The sequence below is a fragment of the Vicugna pacos genome, chromosome 35, assembly GCF_048564905.1.
Source record: "Vicugna pacos chromosome 35, VicPac4, whole genome shotgun sequence".
In the NCBI taxonomy this organism is placed as follows: Eukaryota; Metazoa; Chordata; class Mammalia; order Artiodactyla; family Camelidae; genus Vicugna; species Vicugna pacos.
This window is the reverse complement of record NC_133021.1, coordinates 6,087,953-6,105,565: the sequence shown is the minus strand read 5'-3', so window position 1 is coordinate 6,105,565 and position 17,613 is coordinate 6,087,953. Positions and strand designations below refer to the sequence as shown.

At 51.6% G+C, this 17,613-nt stretch overlaps 1 protein-coding gene across 8 annotated transcripts in view; it reads left to right on the top strand.

Annotated features, from left to right (window-relative positions):
* Window positions 1–17,234, top strand: part of CCNY (cyclin Y) — a 61,473-nt gene extending 44,239 nt beyond the window's left edge. For all 8 annotated transcript variants that reach the window (XM_072955209.1, XM_072955208.1, XM_072955211.1 and 5 more), the window contains 7 exons: window positions 748–848; window positions 2,400–2,435; window positions 5,168–5,225; window positions 5,312–5,431; window positions 10,388–10,554; window positions 15,014–15,176; window positions 16,583–17,234. In XM_072955209.1, coding sequence (XP_072811310.1) covers window positions 748–848; window positions 2,400–2,435; window positions 5,168–5,225; window positions 5,312–5,431; window positions 10,388–10,554; window positions 15,014–15,176; window positions 16,583–16,699 — 762 coding nt within the window. In that variant the 3' untranslated portion in view covers window positions 16,700–17,234. The remainder of the gene's footprint in view (window positions 1–747; window positions 849–2,399; window positions 2,436–5,167; window positions 5,226–5,311; window positions 5,432–10,387; window positions 10,555–15,013; window positions 15,177–16,582) is intronic.
* Window positions 17,235–17,613: the final 379 nt, after the last annotated feature.

Below are 17,613 nucleotides of genomic sequence, written 5' to 3'. Positions count from 1 at the left end.
TTTGATTTTTTTTCTAACGCTTTGAGCAAGAGTCACCCAGATTGATATGTACTAATCATATTCCCCACGGAATTGCCGGAAATCTATTTACTATTCAATTAGATGTCATCAGCGTGTAGTTTAAATTCTGTTTTCCTTAACAGTGCATTTCAGAAGTAGTTGTTAGTCCTGAAGTTCTGCAGAGCACCCAGAATGCCCGCAGCTGGGAAGGACCAGGTCTCAGACCGCCTGGCGCCTGCAGGAAGGCCACCTGTCGGCTGCATTTTCAGAGGCAGCAGATAACTGTCACCTTGAGATGCCCTTAAGGAGGGAATACGTCTTTATTTATACCTTCACTCCCTGAAATTCAAGGTTGGGACGTTCTCATTTGACATTGGCTGCATTTTCCGTGGTCCTCAGATCAGCTGTACCCCAAGAACAGAGAAAGACAGGTGCAGTGGGCTCTCTTTCGTGTTGGTCCTGATGTCACCAGTGTAGTGAGCAGTGTGTTTCCTGTTTCTCACAGTGATTTTTCTGGGCTCCGCAGCTCGCCCTGTGATGCAGGTGTGGGACGCGGGTGGTGGAGGTGACTTTGAGTGTAGAGGAGTGGGAGATTTGCTGTGGGAAGAAAGGGGGTTTGTACCGGTCTCGCTGGTAGTGCTGGCATTTCTTGCTAAGACCCTTTTCTTCTCCAGGCCAGTCTCTAGGTGAGGGGTGATGTCTGGGAAGACTTTGAGCCCTGTTTAATATCCCTTGTCCCGTCTGCAGCACCCTCCAGGACAGACGGCGAGGAAGTGCAGCTCCTGCTCCACCATCTTTCTGGACGACAGCACAGTCAGCCGGCCGGACCTCAAGTGCACAGTCAAGTGGTGCGCACCTCCCACTCCCCGCCGGGTGGTGGGGTCTGGGGGGTCAGACCGGGCAGGGGAGGCCATTGGCTACTTAGGAAATCTTTTTAAAAGGGGATTTGGGGAAGTAAAATGTGGGGTGTTCAAAATATTTGTGCATATTACCATTTATGTAAGTAGACCAGAATTTTTAACGACTTTAAATACGGGTTAAAGCACAGCTTTGATTTCTGTGCGTTTTTGCTGCCTTCCCCTTCACAGCTGTGCAGTGCTGTGCACTTCACGGTGCTCGGGGCCCTCGTGGACTTGGGGCCGCAGTAGACAGTGGCCAGCACTGGAAAGTGCACCCGCCTGAGTGGGAGAGGAGCCAGACCCTCCACCTTGGGGGCTCACTGAAAAATGGAGCATAAGGGAGGAAGGGGGTGTGTGGCGTCTTTGGATAAAATCCTTTCCCTTTTGGGCTTTAGGTCCCTACTTTTAAGATGGGCGGTGGGAGGGAAGGAGCACCGGTTTTTCCTGGAATGTTCCTGCCAGCACTGTGGCAAGAACCCTTGACTGAGGCCACAGGGGCCCCGATGTGCTGGCTCTGGGGTTTGGGCTCGGCTGTGAAGGACTTGGGGTGCTGTGCCTTTATCTGTTACGACTTTCATTATGATGTTGATCGCAGCTGTGAAACAGTGAAAACAACTACAATGTTCAGTAGTAGGGGACTGGCTAATAAAGTTGAACAATATGATGGAATATAGTCAACCATGTTTTTCAGTAACATTTTAATGGTAAGAAAAATGTTAATGCAAAGAAAAGTGGGACCCACACCTGCCCGCTTGCATGTGTGATTTACAGATGAAACAGGCATTTGTGTGTCTCAGGCCGACAGTAATCATATCTGGGCAGAGGAATTGTTTTTCTGCATACTTCTTTATTTTCCAAAATTTCTGCAGTCTGAATACAACACATTTCATACTCAGAGAACATTACTTGAAGAAAATTCAGGGGATGGGAATGTTTTCATTAAATTCAGATCTTTTAAAATGTGAAATTTAGTTTTAAGATATTAAAATGTAAAGTATCACAAATAAGAGTTCAGGACCGTTTCAGCAGATGAACGAGCAAGTTAGGCAGATTGCCCAGAGGTTATTGATTTAAGAGGAAAAATGGCAAACCACTGCGGGTAACACCCACATTTGTCTGACAGTTGTAAAGAAGCCACTGACTTTCTAGAATGTCAGGTGCAGCGTTGGAGACTTCAAAGGTGTTTGATGTCACCACTGAGCTTTCACGTAGCGCCTGTATTTAAAGGGAGGAAAGCTTAAAATTTCAGATAAAAGAGAAATTTGTTCCCGAATATCACTTGAAGTTTTGGTGTTTCTGGAAAAGATTTAATAATTGCTTGGAATGAGTGCCTGATTGAGGAGAGCATTTTCTTCATCAGCATTTCTGAATTAAATGGGCTGTGTTCAGATGGATCTTTTTACTTTAAAATTGTAAATATTTATGATCAAATTGATGCAAAATAATGTAACACCTTGACTATGCTTATGAAACACTGAACTCCTGCATTTTATCTTACAGTGTAGCTCTCGCAATATATTACCACATCAAAAACAGGTACGTGGATTTTGATTGATTTTGTGCTGAGAACATCACACGTTGTCTACTGTTACAGTTTTGCTATTACGTTCTCCTTCCTTCAGCCTTTCAGTTTTATATTCTTAGTGCATTTTCATAGAATTTCTAAAGTTAGCATGATTTACTGACACTTCCCAGGTGAGTGCAGGGCTGCTTCTGAGCAAGGAAGCCAGATAGAGCCCCAGAACAGAAGAGTTTCTTGACCATGTTCAGTCTCCTCGTTACTTTATTTTCTGTGTAATTTGCGTAAATACTCTTTTATAAGATACTTTAACACTTTTCGGTGTGTAACTTTAACGTGAGAAGAATGTTTAATTTATAGTTTCAATTCAGTAGAAAGAGTTTTGTTGTCAGTTTAGTCATAAACTATTTCAATGTAGTAGGAGTCCTCTCCTGATAGCCTGGAGATGGTTCGGCTAATTTAAACAGCCAGTTAAAATAGGGAACCCTAGAACGCTCATTTAGTTTTCCGTCAATGTAGACGTTAAAGTACGCTCAGTGCGTGGCGTCCAGGTCCTGCTCTGCGCAGTGGGCACTGGTGACAGCAGTGCTGGAGCACGGCCTCTTATCAGCCGCCCCGGGGACTCTTCCTTTCCACGGTGGGTCGGTTTCTGTGTGTGTGATTAGCACTTAGGAAGCCTGTGACATTTGCAGAACAGTCCGAGTGTGGACTCGTTCAGGTTCGGAGCGCTCCTGACACGCAGCTGACTTATCGTTAGTGGTTTCCGGTTACTGGCTCTTTCCGAAGCACCCTTCGTTTTGTGAAAACAGAGACGCTCACGTGGTCCTGTCTTGTTGAGTAACGTGGCATTTACGCGTGTTCCATCTACACAGTCACAAGGACAACTGGTGGGAACCAGCTCCGGGAGCCAGCAAGGCCGCCTCCTGGCTGGCGGGGGTCTCGGGCGGGGCCGCACCCCTGAGTCTGTTTTACGAGAGTGGTGCCAGGCTGTGAAGTTGACGGTAAACAACAGAGCTTATAATGGACGTGTGGGAAAGCACAGATACTGGAAGCAGACACCTGGAAAGGCATTCTCTGTAATGACCTTTCCCTACAGTGTAACTGGGATTCATGGTCCATATGGTGCCTGAGTATTTCAGATTTAAGAACTTACAGAATGTAGGATGTTGGAACTTGGAACCTTGACCAGAGTGACTTATCGGTGAAGGTGCAAATTTGTCTTGCTGCTTATTTCTGTGATAGTATTTCACAGTGTTTAAGCCTGTTAGTCCTAACCAGCAATGTAAGGCCATCAGTGCCACTTAGGTATGTTCTCAAACGAGTTTCACATTAGCCTTGCTGATTCCTCAGCCCTGAGATTATGCACGGACGTCAACGTTAATTTATAGCCACAGCCAATGCTGCTAAGGCCCAGCTTTATTAAGTGCTCACTCTGGCCACCCTGGGCCGCTCTCTGCGCGCCTTATCTCATGTAGTTTTTACAGCAGCTCCACCAGGTGGTACCGATACTATCTCCACTTTACAGATAAAGAAACCGAGGCACAGGGGGATTTAAATAATTTGCCTGAGATACACAGCTAGTAAATTAGGGAATTAGGAGTTGAGCCCAGCAATATACTACTGAGACGTGTGATCGTGTGCCCTGCCGGGCTCGTGGGAATAAATGGAGCCGAAAGTGGAGAAGTCCGGCTGAAAAGCCGTCATATGAAATCAGCCTGGTTAATTTACAGACTGTCGCCTGAAGGTGTCTTGAGACTAGGTGGCACAGCTTTTAATGGAATTGAGAGCAAAACCCACTTCTCAGAAGAGCCATTTTAACTTAAATTCTGAACTCTCTTTATATTTTTGACCCTACATTTTTATTGTTAAAATTACTCCTGGTGAAAGTTTCCCGAGAGTTTGCTGAATGGCATTGCGTGTGTGTGTGTGCACGTGTGCATGTGCGTGCGTATGAGTGGGGGTGTGTGTATCAGAGACAGATCTGTAGCCTTTTGATACTTGCAGCCTAATTGACATTGGAAACACAGACCGTGGAAATTGCATGCTGTTACCAAAGCAGTGATTTCCAAATTTGGTTTTTAAAGAAAAGCTTCTGGCAAAACTCAAATGATATGAAACAGATAGAAGCAGAGCTGTCCCTGGGGGTGACGCCCCCAGAGCCCCACCTCCCCGTGGCGCTGCGGTGAAAGCCGCCGCTCTGCTCTGCACGGGTCCGGGCGTGTACCCGCGTGGGAGCAACCAGGCACATTTCTCCACGTGTCACGCCTTGTTCTCAGGACACAATCATGAAACTGCTCATTAGTGAAGCGATTGAGTTGCATGTTGTGAAGATTTCAGACGCATCTCTAGGATGCACTGAGTGGTCATTCTTACCCTCAGACTTTTGTCCTTCCGACCACCACATAGTGATGCTTTCACAGATCCGCCAGCCTTTGCTCAAAAACAAGACGTTAAAGAAGTTTAGGTTTGGTTCCTTTGAAAAGTCAAGAAATGAGAATCTAAATTTTCCCTTACGTTAATGAAACTAAGTGTGGTTCATAACCTTTATTTCATGGGCTATTCAAAAATGATTAAATATTGTCCCCTAGAAAAACAAATTATAATTCATGAGTAATCAATACCATCTCTCAACGTTCAGCACTGTCTGTTTCTTGAAATACCAGTTGAATGAAAACATGTTTCTGTTTCATTTTGACTGGCATTCGTTCTTGCAGAAAGTAGACTCCATTTCCTGTTGTTTCCCCACCAGGGACCCAGATGGACGGATGCTCTTGGATATTTTCGATGAAAACCTTCACCCTCTTTCGGTAATCTGCCCCTCGGGTGTCAGGGTGCCAGCCAGTCATGTCTCTGTTGCTCTTGTTGGGTCACCTGAGAATATCTCCTTCCCCAGAAATCCGAAGTGCCACCAGATTACGACAAACACAACCCCGAGCAGAAGCAGATTTACCGGTTTGTTCGGACACTGTTCAGCGCTGCCCAGCTGACCGCGGAGTGCGCCATAGTTACCCTGGTGAGTGCCCGCGGGGCGGGCGGCCGTGAACGCTGGCGCCACTGCTGGCTGTCCCTGTCCTGGGTCTCCTCAAATCAGACCACACTCAGAGGCGGGGAAGCTGCGGAGACACAGGCAGGAAAGTGGAGTGGGCACGAAGGGGCTCTGAAGGACCGGGCCCCTCGCCGACATCCCGGGTTCTGGGCTGGCTCCCTGCAGGGGTTTGGTGACTGGGATCAGGAGCGATGAGCCCTGACACCGGGAGGAGTGATGTGACTGCTGCCTTCTTGTCTGTGGTTTTCCTGTAAACATATGTCTGTTAGAATTTCAGAGACAGTGGGACATGACCCGCGCTGAGACCGGAGATAAAAAGTCTCCACCCTAACTTGCATTCTCAAGGCCTTAGGGATGGACCATTGGTCAGATCTCATTTGGGAAATAGGGCTGTTTCTCTGGCGCCTGCTGCGGGCCTTTGCTGGGCCAGCCTGGGGCCTGTGGGCAGAAGGCCACGTCCGGGCAGGTTTGGCCTGGAGCTGACAGAGATGCCTTTCTCTCTGCCCGTCTCCTGGACTTTACCTTGGCATCATGGATCACTGCCCAGGGGACAGAGAGCCTCTCTGCCTGCAAGGAGATGGACTGCAGCCTGCCTGTGGCAACAGCTTCCAGGGTTTGCAGACACCCGGAGCCCAGTTAACCCAAAGAAATATTTCAGAGCTTAATTAACTCTGTTTTGAAAGAGGAACAATAACTTTATATCACTTACTATATTTCTTTAGCCTTTGAGGATATACTAAAACCTTCTCTCCTATCGATACTGACATAGGAGGAAATTTAAAAAGCAGGTGAGGGCACTGAATTGCACCTGCTGATTTATGATAAGCGAAGCCTGAAGGGCACTTTGTAACGTTCCCGGCACGGCTGCGGGAGTGAGAGTCCAGTCCTTGATCAGGGCCGTCGGCGGCCACAAGGTGGGCTCTGTTCGGAGAGCATGGCATTGGGCTGGGGAGGAAGTCAGTGATGGATGGAGAGGGTCCGGCCAGAAGGAAAGGAGTGAGAAGAAATGGGGGTGGCAGAGTGCGGACTGACCTGATGAGGACACATGTTAGGAATTGCTCGTTTTCTCATCCCTTTGCTGAGATGCAGCCCACACACCGTAAGGCCCACCCTCATGAAGTGAGCGCTGCAGGGGGTTTAGTATATGGTGCAGCAGCCTCCTCCGCCTAGCCCCCCAGAAGAGACCCCTTCCCCACTGGTGGCCGCCCCCCATTCCTTGCCCCCAGCCCAGGCCCACCTGTTGAGGACATTTGTGTGGGTGGATTATGTGATGCTTAGTCTCTGGTGACTGGCTTCCACAGTCACGTTTCCAGAGTTCACCCAGGTTGGAGCCTGTGTGGGATTTCCTTCTTTTTTATTGCCAGCTGATGCTCTGTTGAGTGGGTACACTGCCTTTTATTCGTCCACCGCTCAGTTAATGGGCACTGGGTTACTTCCACCTCCCGGCTGCTGTGATAACGCCGCTGTGAGCATTTGCGCTAGCCTTCGGGTGGGCGTGTCCTCGTGTCTCGGTGCACACCAGGGGTGGGGCTGCGGGGGCACGCAGTGACTCTGTTCACCCTTCTTCTGTGTCGCTGCTGGCAACGTCAGGAGCCCACAGTTTCTCCACATCACATCCCACCCGACAATGAAATTAAGAAAGTCAGTCCACTTGTACACTGAAAACTACATAAAGAAATTGTTTACTCAGATTTTCTTCAGTTTCTTTTACCAATCCCTTTATGTAGTTTTCAGTGTACAAATCTTACAAGTCTTCTTTTGTTAAATGTATTCCTAGGTGTTTACTTCTGTTTCACGCTTTTGTAAGTGGATTGACTTTCTGAATTCCGTTGTCGGGTTGTTCACTGCTGCTGTGTGGGAATCTGTCCTTCCATGTTGTTTACCTCATGTTAGTTCTAATAGTTTTTACAAGGTTCCTTATAATTTTCTGTCTGCAAGTGGAGATGGCTCTGCTTCCTCCTTCCCGAGCTGGACGGCTCTTCCTCCTGCAGCCGGTCACCCAGGTCAGCACCGTGCTGACCAGAAGTGAGAGTGTGTGCCCGGGTCTGGTTCGTGATCTTGCTGGAAACCTTTCAGTCTTTCTCCGTTAAAGAAGATGTTAGCTGTTGAGTTTTTCATAGATGCCCTTTGCCAGACGAGGAAGTTGTTTTCTGTTCCTAATATGTGGAGTGTTCTTGATCTTTAGAGAGTATTGGATTGTGTCAGAGCTGTCTCTGTACCATGAGGTTGGTTGTGTGGTTTTGTTCTTTATTGTGTTGATGTGTTAAGCCCACCTTGCACTCTCGGTCCTGCTGCGTAGTTCTTTTCTGTGTTGCTGGGCTTGGATTGCTAGCGTTCTGTTGAGTTTTGCATCTGTATTTGTAAGGGATATTGGTCTCTCGTTTCCTTGTGATACCTTTGGTGCTGGAATCAGCATAACTGGCCTCATATAATGAACTGAAAAGTGTTCCTTCCACTTCTGTTTCTCCGCAGAGTCTGGGAAGGATTGGTATTATTTAAATAATAGATAGAATTCACCGTTGAAGCTGCCTTGGCCAGGGTTTTTTTTAAATAGTATCTTTTAAACAATTCAAGTCTAGGTGATTTACAGTATATTAGTGGTTCAGTATTTTTATAGGTTATGCTTCATTTAGAAGTGTTGTTAAATGTGACTGATTCCCTGTGCTGCCCTCCACGCAGGGCTTTTCTTTGTTGAAGGGTTTGCGTTACCAGTTCAGCCTCTGCCTGCTCTCGGCCTATTCGGACTGTCTGTTTCTTGGGTCAGCTGGTGTCTTTGTGGGGATTTGTCTGTTTTACCTGAGTTGTCCCGTTTGCTGTAATTCTCTTTATTTCTGAAAGGCTACTGTGATGTCTCTTTTCATTTCTGATTTTTCTTACTGGAGTCCTTTTCCTTTTCATCTTGGCCGGTTTAGCTAACGGCTTGTTGATTTTGCTGGTCTTCCCAAAGAACCGGCTTGCAGTTCTGTTGGTTTTTCTGTTTTCTTGGCTCCACCCGTTTGTCTCCTCTCTCATTTTGGTTCATTCCTTCCTCCTGCTGGCTGTCCCTTTAGTTTCCTGTCTTCCTTTTCTTCTGGTTACTGAAGACGGAAGGTCAGGTTACTGATTTGAGGCCTGCCTTTCCTAACACAGGAGTTGACAGCGACCCGTTTCTGTGAGCTGAGCTCCAGCTGCGCTGCACAAGTTTGGGGATGTGTGTTCATTTTCATGATGTATTTTTAAAAATCAACTTTTAATTTTAGATTTGTAGGAAGATGGTGACGACAGTACAGAGAGTTCCTGCACACTTTACACCTAGTGTATTGTTAAGCTCTGTAACATTGTGATAGTATGTGGATATAATAAACGTGTAATATTATTAACATCTTATATTAATATGATGTATTTATTAATAACTGATACGTTATTATGAACTAAGGTTCGTGCTCTATTCAGATTTTCTTAGTTTTGCCCATTTAAGCATTTTTTTTCTGTACATGCTTTTTTGGGTTATTTCCTAGTATTTAATCTTTTACAGACATGATAAACTATGACTAGTTCGAAAAGTATAGATGATTGATTTAACTAAATTCTTTCTTTCTGATGCAGTCGATGCCTTTGCAAATGCATTTGATGTAAAACTGGAAATAATCAATTCATGATTCAGAGAGGTGTGAAAGGAAACACATCAATAAGGAGGCTTTTACTAAGGGAAGCTTTGAAAGGCATTCTTAACTTGTGACCCAGCTTAGTTGATGAGCTCTGTGGATATTTCTGATGTCTGCCGTCTACATTTGGCGAGTTTTAAATCCTATATTATGTGATTTCATTTTACAACTTCAGCTGGAATTCTTTCATTTAAAAATACCACTTCACACGCATTAGGATGACTATAATTTAAAAAAAAAAACAGAAAATAACAGGTACTGGCAAATATTGGCAAGGATGTGGAAAAACTAACCCTTGTGCATTGCTGGTGGGAACATAAATGGTTCAGCTGCTGTGAAGGAGAGTGTGGTGGTTCTACAGAATACTGAGCAGATTATCACACAGTCCGACAGTCCCACTACTGGGGACACACCAGAAAGAATCAGATGTAGAGGCTTGAACGGACGTCTGTGCACCAGTGTTCACAGCAGCATTATTCACAGTAGCCAGAAGTGGAAACAAGTCACATGTCCATTGATGGATGCTGGGCAAACAGAACGTGGTCTGTACCATTATTCAGCCTTAAAAAGGAAGGAATCGTTGACACTGGCTGCAGCATGGGTGACCCTTGGGGACACTGTTCTCAGTGAAAGGAGCCAGTCACAAAGGGACAGGTACTGTGTGAGTCCACCTCCATCAGGTACCTGGGTCGTCACATTCAGGGAGGCAGGAGGGGGAACGGGTTGGGGGTTGCATAGGCACAGAGTTCCAGTTTGGGGAGATGAAAAAAGTTCTGGAAAAAGAGTTGGATGGTGAGGGTTTCACAACACTGTGACTGTTCTTAACAGCGCAGAACCGCACACCCGAAACGGTTAAGTGCTGCGTTTTGCGTTGTGTGTACTTGACCATCATAATAAAAACCAGGTTTATCAACACTGTGTAAATCTACCATCACATCCAAATAAAAAGTTTAATGAAAAAGAGTAGAGATTAAAAAAAAAAAAGTTTCTTCTTTCACGTTGTTTGCTCTCCTTGTCAGATCTCTGGTTGCTCGCTGGGTTTGTGCCAGTGTCGCGGTGGGTGGAGCGAGGAGCTGGCCTGTAGCTGCTGGCATCGGCCCAGCTGCGCCTACACGTCCAGCGTTGGCGGCGCCTTCACGCCCGCCTGTCCTCAACTCCTTGAGCCCTTGACTTTTTAAGCGAGTGATCGGGCCGTGGGGACCTGTGTAGGAGGTGGAGCGCATGCGCTGCCTGGTGTGGGAGGCGCTGGCTCGTCACCCAGGGGCTTCCTGTCTTGCAGGTTTACCTCGAGAGGCTTCTGACCTATGCAGAAATCGACATCTGTCCGGCCAACTGGAAGCGGATTGTCCTGGGGGCCATCCTGCTGGCCTCAAAGGTGTGGGATGACCAGGCAGTGTGGAACGTGGACTACTGCCAGATCCTCAAGGACATCACGGTGGAGGACATGTGAGTGCTCAGACCCTGCTCCTCCCCCTCCGCTTCCATGTCCCTGGGCCCTGTCCCCCCAGGTCCTGTCCCCCCGGCCAGCCCTGTCCCCACTGCAGACCCACCTCAGGCCCAGTGCCTGCTCCGGGCAGTAGGTGACTAAAATGTTACCTGTTCTTACTCCATTTCGGGGAGGAGACTTTCACTGCTTTTGTTCTGTTTTACAAGTTCCGTTGCTTAAAAAGAGCCTTGTGTCGCCTTGCCCCTGTGTCGTCCGTTGTTGGGGTCTCAGAGCTGGGGACGTGGGAGATCGGGTCCAAGCCTTCCATAGGTTCTGGAGAACGTTCAGGGTGAACCCTGTACAGTTCCTTACACTTCGTCGGCATTTCTGACTCAGTTTTTGCTATTTTTCTCATACTGTTCGTTTGGCTTCCTCAGGGAAGCTTTTGGCTGGAGGAGGTTCCACCGTGTGCCCATCCACATCTGTGTCCCCAGACCCGGATCCTCGGGGCACAGGGCCCGTGGTGGCCGCCGGCTCCTCCCGGCATGGCCCCTGTCCGCTGGCTGCCGCTGCTCTGGGCGCCCATTTCTGGGCCGCCCTTGGGCACTGGTCTGTGTTCTTGGGTGTCTTGCACAGATTCCCTTCCTGCTGCGGACGCTTAAAGCCCTCCCTGCATCTGTAATTCCTTCCTGATAGCAGGAAAAGTCAAATTCTTGATTGCATCTCAAGGTGAAAATGGTCTCTGAGCTGGTCATCCAGGCTGTGAGCAGGTGCATGGGGCGAGAAATCCTGCCTTGTTTCTGCCCCTTGGCATCTGTCACCTGTGCTGAGGTGTGTGTGCGGGGACGTGGCCCAGCTGCCCCTCCCGCTGACCGGGGATGTGGGTGGCGGTGGTGCTCAGGGTCAGCAAGAGAGCCCAGGACGTCCCCCCCGTGGGGTCAGAGAGGAAAGGCCTGCGGACGCCGGACCTGGGCCTCAGACCGCTTCTCCTTTCTGTCCCTGCTCTCTGCGGAGGGCGCCGCGGGGCACGGGCAGACGACAGATAGCACTGAAACTACCTTCAGGGCCCAGCTCGGGGTGTTCTGCCCATTCCCGCTGTCATGCAGCCGTCATCACCACCAAGCCTTGGAACAGAAGGAGAGAGAGAAACGCAGCTGGCGGGGAGACGCCTTCTGTGCTGCTGTCCTTAACACATCGAGACGTCTGCCCAGCTGGGTCTTCACGTGGACTCGGGATCACTGGAGAAGCCCTTATTTTATTGAAAGCCTCGAAGAAGTGGTTGTAAGCTGTTTGTCAGGAGTCGAGCCTTGTCCAGTTTCTGCATGTCTCAGCTGGTCCTCCCGGCACCCCTAAGACGTGCGCTCACTGTCACCACTGGGCAGCCCTGTGTCCCGAGGCCTCGTGCAAGACCCTGCTCCGGCAGAGCAGGCGAGTGTGTGGGGGGCCTCCCAGCCCCGGAGCGGCCAGACTGAGTGGTTTCCGCAGGAACTCGGAGGGGTGGGTCGGCTTGTGCCACACTCGGTGCGGTTCAGGGCCGGCTGCGGAGCCAGGCTTGTGGGGACGCGGGCTGTATTTTGTACCGTCTGCACCGAGCCGCAGATTCACTTCTGGAATTTTAAAAAAAGTTAGTGCTTGAGTCAGTCTTTTTCAGTGATACCCTGTGAGTCCCCAGGAGTCAGTGGAATTGGCTGTCACTCAGCTAAATGGCTGAGGCTGGCTCTGGGGCCCCTGCTGGGGGGAGGGGGCGTGGGGGGGCCGTCGTTTGTCCCAGCCAGCCTCCGCTCCTCCACGCTGGCCTGGGCCTCCCCTTCTCGCTCCCCAGGGCGAGACAGTTACGAGTTGCAGATGCAGAGACGGGAGATGTGCTTTTTGGTGCTGCTTCCGGTGCCCTGCTGATCCATGTCCCCTTCTTCCTGGCCTCGCCTGTGTGTGGCTGTCCTGAGGTGGCCTTCCCCGTGTCTCCGAGCCCAGGCTCCCCTCCAGCTGAAGGGTCTCTGACACCGAGGACCTTGGTGGGGCCCTGCATGCACCTCTGGATGGGGCAGCTCTGGCTGGGAAGGCTGGGCTCGCTGATGCTGGCGCTCAAAACAAACATCTTGAGGCACGTGTCACGAGGGCAGTCGGGGCACCGTGTTTCACTGACGCCCGTCAGGCGGGCCCAGGTTGGGGCTGCCCTGGCGAGAAGACTCTCTCTCGCTTGGTGCCTTGTTTGGTTTTTCCATGACAGACATGCTCAGTATGGAATTTACCACTGAAACTATCTTCAGGGCACAGCTCGGGGTGTTCGGCACATTCCTGCTGTCATGTAGCCGTCACCAGCTCTTCCTCCGGACTCTTACTCTTATAAAACTGACCCTGTCCCCATGCAACCCCACCTCCCAGCCCCCGGCGGCCTCCACTCTGCCTCCCGTCTCTCAGAACCTCACTGCTCCAGTGAGTCCACTCGGGCCTCATCTCAGTTGAGCCACGAGGCATTTGTCTTTGCGTGGCTGGCTTCTTTCAGGGTAGCCTGAGTCAGGTTTCCTTCCTTTTTGATGCTGGGAAGACTCCATTCTGTGTGTAGACCGCTTGTCGTCGGACGTGGGCTGCCTGCTCTCCCGGCTGCTGTGAACAGCACTGCCGTGAGCAGGAGGAGCGCGGGCGTGCAGATACCTCCCCGGGGCCCTGCCCTCCGCTCTCCTGGGTCTGTGCCCAGAGGTGGGGTTGCTGCGTGGTGGCTGGTCTTTAAAGTGAGCATGTTTTTCCAGAAAAGCCTACAGGCTATTAGATGATGAAAACAACTCCCTTTAGGTGCATTTGGGGCCCCATTTGCAGGTTGCTAAGTGGCAGTTAGCCATTCAGTTGGGTTCCATTGGGTTTCTTTACAATGTTGATCTAATGTGACAAGTATTTCTGAAATATTTTTTGTTTATTGACCTGAACTTATTTATTACAAAGTTTCACATTAGAACTGTTTTTAAGTATCCTCTTGAGGGCAGCAGATCCGTCAAGCCCATTCGCGTCACTGTTCGTTTTCTGATGATTTGTATCGCGTAGCAAGCTGTCATATGGACTGCTGCAGTTTGGAAATTCAAATTTGGGGAATTATTTTTATTTCCTAAGTCTGGCTTCAGTTTGAAAATGCAGCAGCTCTAAAATCTTTATTTCCATCCAAACTTACACAGAAACATTCAAGAAAACACTCCACTATTCAGAAAGGCTGCTTTTCCCTGAGGAGCACTGGGGAGCCGCCGTCTTGTAGACAGATTCCTCCTGATTGTAATCCTAGATGCACCCTCAGCAGCAGGCAGTGGTGTCGGTGCCGGTGCCGTTCGGGGCGGGAATAGCGGACTGGCTATCTCCCGTTTGTACTGAGAAGAGAGGCTTTCTTCCCCACACCGGAGTGCGGGCCGCGGTGGCGCCTCTTGGCCCCTGGGCGGCAGTGTGTCCCAGGCCAGCGCCTCTGCCTAACCGCATTTTACTAAGATCTCACCTGGTTCCCGTGTTTCGGAGGATGACCTCTTACTGAATCTCACATAAAGGGGACACAGATAACAGTCACTGAGAGTGGGAATTTCAGCATAACTCCTCTCTCGAAGCTGCAAGGAAGGGAATCCGCTCCTGCGTTAAGGACCTGCGTGCGGCCTCTTGGTCTTCCCGCTGCACTGCAAGGGCACCGGCCGGAAGGACAATGCGCTGAGGCTTCTCAGGTCGCTCCTGCCTGGGGCTCCGGTCTGGGGATGCACATCGCGCTCGCATCCCCGCCGCCCTGCCTCCTGCTCCTGCTGGTGTCGCCGCAGTGCGGCCTGGCAGTGCCCTCCGGGGCTCCGATGGCTCTGCAAGGTCCCTCAAGGAGCAGATGCACTCAGACCGGGGCTCCAGTGACGACGGAGAGATGACCAGCATGCCCCAACCCTCCTCCCTAGCCCCGCTGCCCCTCTGGGAGGCCTTCCTGGTCCCCCACCCCGCTGGCAGGACCAAGGCGTACAGACAACCATCACCGAGGATGCTTCCCCCTGCCCCCACCCCCCACCCTGGCTGTCAGTCAGCCCTGAGAGGTAGGCTGCTCTGTCCTGGCCACCACCACTGCCACCTCCATCCAGGTGTGAGTGGGTCGGCTCCTTTGTGGACCGGGCTCTGTGTTGAGGGTTCTCAGCGGGCCACCGGGCCTTTCAAGGGAGCTTGTTTGAGATGCGCTTTCTCGGGCCCACCTGGCCTGCTGACATGCCTTGCAGGCATGCTCTGTGGAGGAGGCAGGTCAGCAGCGCCCCCTTTTCCTGGGAAGGGCAGAGCCCATGGGCCCTCCCTGGACTCCATTTGGTTCTCTGTGCCGTCTGTCCCGCCCCCCTCCCATTTGAGCCAATGGGCCTCATGGAGATGTGCAGTCAGACCCTGCACCCACCCAGCGGTCACAGCTGGCTCTTCTCCCTGGTGGGCTCTGTCTCCGCAGTCGGGGGTGGGGGGCCGAGAGCTGAGCCGCGCTGTCCATCTCTCCCGCAGGAATGAGCTGGAGCGGCAGTTCCTCGAGTTGCTCCAGTTCAACATCAACGTCCCCTCCAGCGTTTATGCCAAGTATTACTTTGACCTTCGTTCTCTGGCCGAAGCCAACAACCTGAGCTTCCCCTTGGAGCCCCTGAGCCGGGAGAGGGCCCACAAGCTCGAGGTGAGGGGCATGGGCGCCCAGGGCAGGCTGCGCACTCGCGGAGGAATGGGGCACGGTGCCCGCGTGCAGTCCGCACAGCCGCTGGTTGTCAGTGACCTTCCTAACAGTGGGCTTCTACTTACTGCACGTTGAGTCTTTTTTTAAATCAAAAAAACCTTTTTTGAACACCTGTTTTTAAAAACATGAGCCCACAAAGAAAGTTTCCTGGCCTGCACTTTTATGAGAAAAAAGATACCAGATGGCCCAAACAATTGGGATTCCAGAAAGGTTTGATTCTGCTTTCATTTTTCATTTTTTCAAAATGCTCTCTTCACGGCCCGCTTAGAGCTGGGGCCGCCCCGCTGTCCCCTCCTGGGCTCAGGGCTATGGTCATCAGGCTGCGGGCCTCTCCTGCCTTGCTTCTGACGGGAAAGATGGCAGGGGGGAGCCCTCCGCAGGGGAGGGGCGCTGAGGCCCTGCACACCGCCGTGGTCTCACCTCACAAGTCTCACCTTTGCCAGGCGCGGTAAGCGGCCCAGTCCTGTCCCAGGCTCGGGGAGACCCGGGAGCATCAGGATGGCCAGAGTGGAGGTCTCCCAGGGCCACAGCTGCCAGCAAAACAGTCAGGAGGTGGGGAAGAGGGTTCTTAAGGAGGCAAACATTTAAAATCAATGAAACTTTAAAAAGCTGATAGTACATTAGTCCCAAGAAAGAAACTTAGCAGAAGTTGGAGAAGACTGGTTGCCCAGCACTGGGTTTAAGTCGCAATGCAGTGAGGTTTCCAGAACTCAGCCATGTGGCCAGTGGCGGTTACGGCGAGGCCGCTCTTCTGTTCAAGGGCAGATGTAGGAAACCCTTCCTCCGAAGGTCTTGCCCCAAGGCAGGTGATGTCAAGCCTTGGCAAGGACACATGTGAAGTGGTTAGGCTGGTGAGGAGCGTGGGTCCCCATCCAGCCCACTCTGTTGCATTCCTGGTGTGCTGGTGGCCCCGTCACTCCTCCCAGCTCAGGAGGGGCCCTGGCAGCCCCTTGGCCCGCAGGAAAGCCAGCCTGTGGTTCCCTGAGGAAGAGCATCTCTATGCCAGGTCGGCCGCTTACGAGCACAGGGTAGACCAGTGTCTCCCACAGGCGCTCTGAGTGGAGACCTCGCCTGACCCTGAGGCAGCAGCCGGGCAGGGGGAAGGATGTCATTCGTCTCTCTCTCAGCAGTGGAAGCCCCTTTGAGATAGTTTATAAGGTGTGGGATATCATCCTTTTCCTGACCAGAGGGTTAGCGGACACACCCATGATGGAGGATGAGGAGTCCCCAGGAGGTGTCAGGAGTCGGGACGTGTCCGAAGCCGGCGAGCAGGCGGGACTCCCGTGGGTTCGCAGTGCTGAGGGACGCGGGCTCCAGGCTGACCTGACGGCCTCTCTCTCACCCTGCAGGCCATCTCTCGCCTGTGCGAGGACAAGTACAAGGACCTGCGGAGGCCCACGAGGAAGCGGTCAGCGAGTGCTGACAATCTGACTCTGCCCCGGTGGTCCCCGGCCATCATCTCCTAACCGTGGGCGTCCGCGCTGGAGGCCGTGCCATCCCGCAGCTTCTCCTCTAGTTGGAGCAGAGACAGACCTGGGGTGGCTGGTGTGGTTTCTCCTTTTGGCTCCTTTGTGAGGTCCTTGTGCCGCCAGGCTGCCTTGATGACCGCCTCCGCGCGCCCCGGGGTTCCCAGCGGCCGGGGCCGGCACCGGCACCTCCTCGTGGAGCAGAGACTCTGACCCTGGAGGAGGGACTGGGGCGTCGCGCGGAGGCAGGGAGAGGGGCTTGGCCGCTTTTCAGCCCCGAGTTCGAGGGCAAGGTCCACGGTAGGCGGAGGCGGGAAGGCCCGCGGAGAGGACCAGGTTGGATGCGCATTAAAGGCGAGCGCCGGTCACCACCCGGACCAGTACGTCCTGAGATGTCTTGCATTCCTTCTTGCTGCTTCTCGAGGTGTGGGGGGATCTTTGTTCGTGTTATCCTGTCTGCGTTTCGGGCCCACAGAGCAGAGAGCATGGTTTGTACCAACCAGGCACAGACACGAATAAACAGCGCCGGCTTGTTCTCTGCGCGCCCGCCCCGCGCGCTGTCTGCTGAGCTTTCTTCCGCCCCGGGAGCGCTCGCGCGGCCTGCGCACCTTCGCTGTGGAACCGGACCCCCTCCGCCCTCGCCCCCGCCCCCCGGAGCGGTCCCCGCCGCCCTGCCCAGCCCGCCCCTGTGCCCCCACGCCCGCCGTGCAAGCAATAGTCCCCCGATTTTTATATGTTTACTTTAAATCAGAGTTAGTCTATTTGTATAACATTTTTTAAAAATCTGAAATTAAAAAAAACGGGGTGGGGGCGGGTATCCAGGGAAAGGTCATTGAAGGGAAAGATGCCCGTGTTTCCCGAGGTATTTTTCACAGAACGATTGAATAAAAACTCAACTTGCATTTGCATCGTGG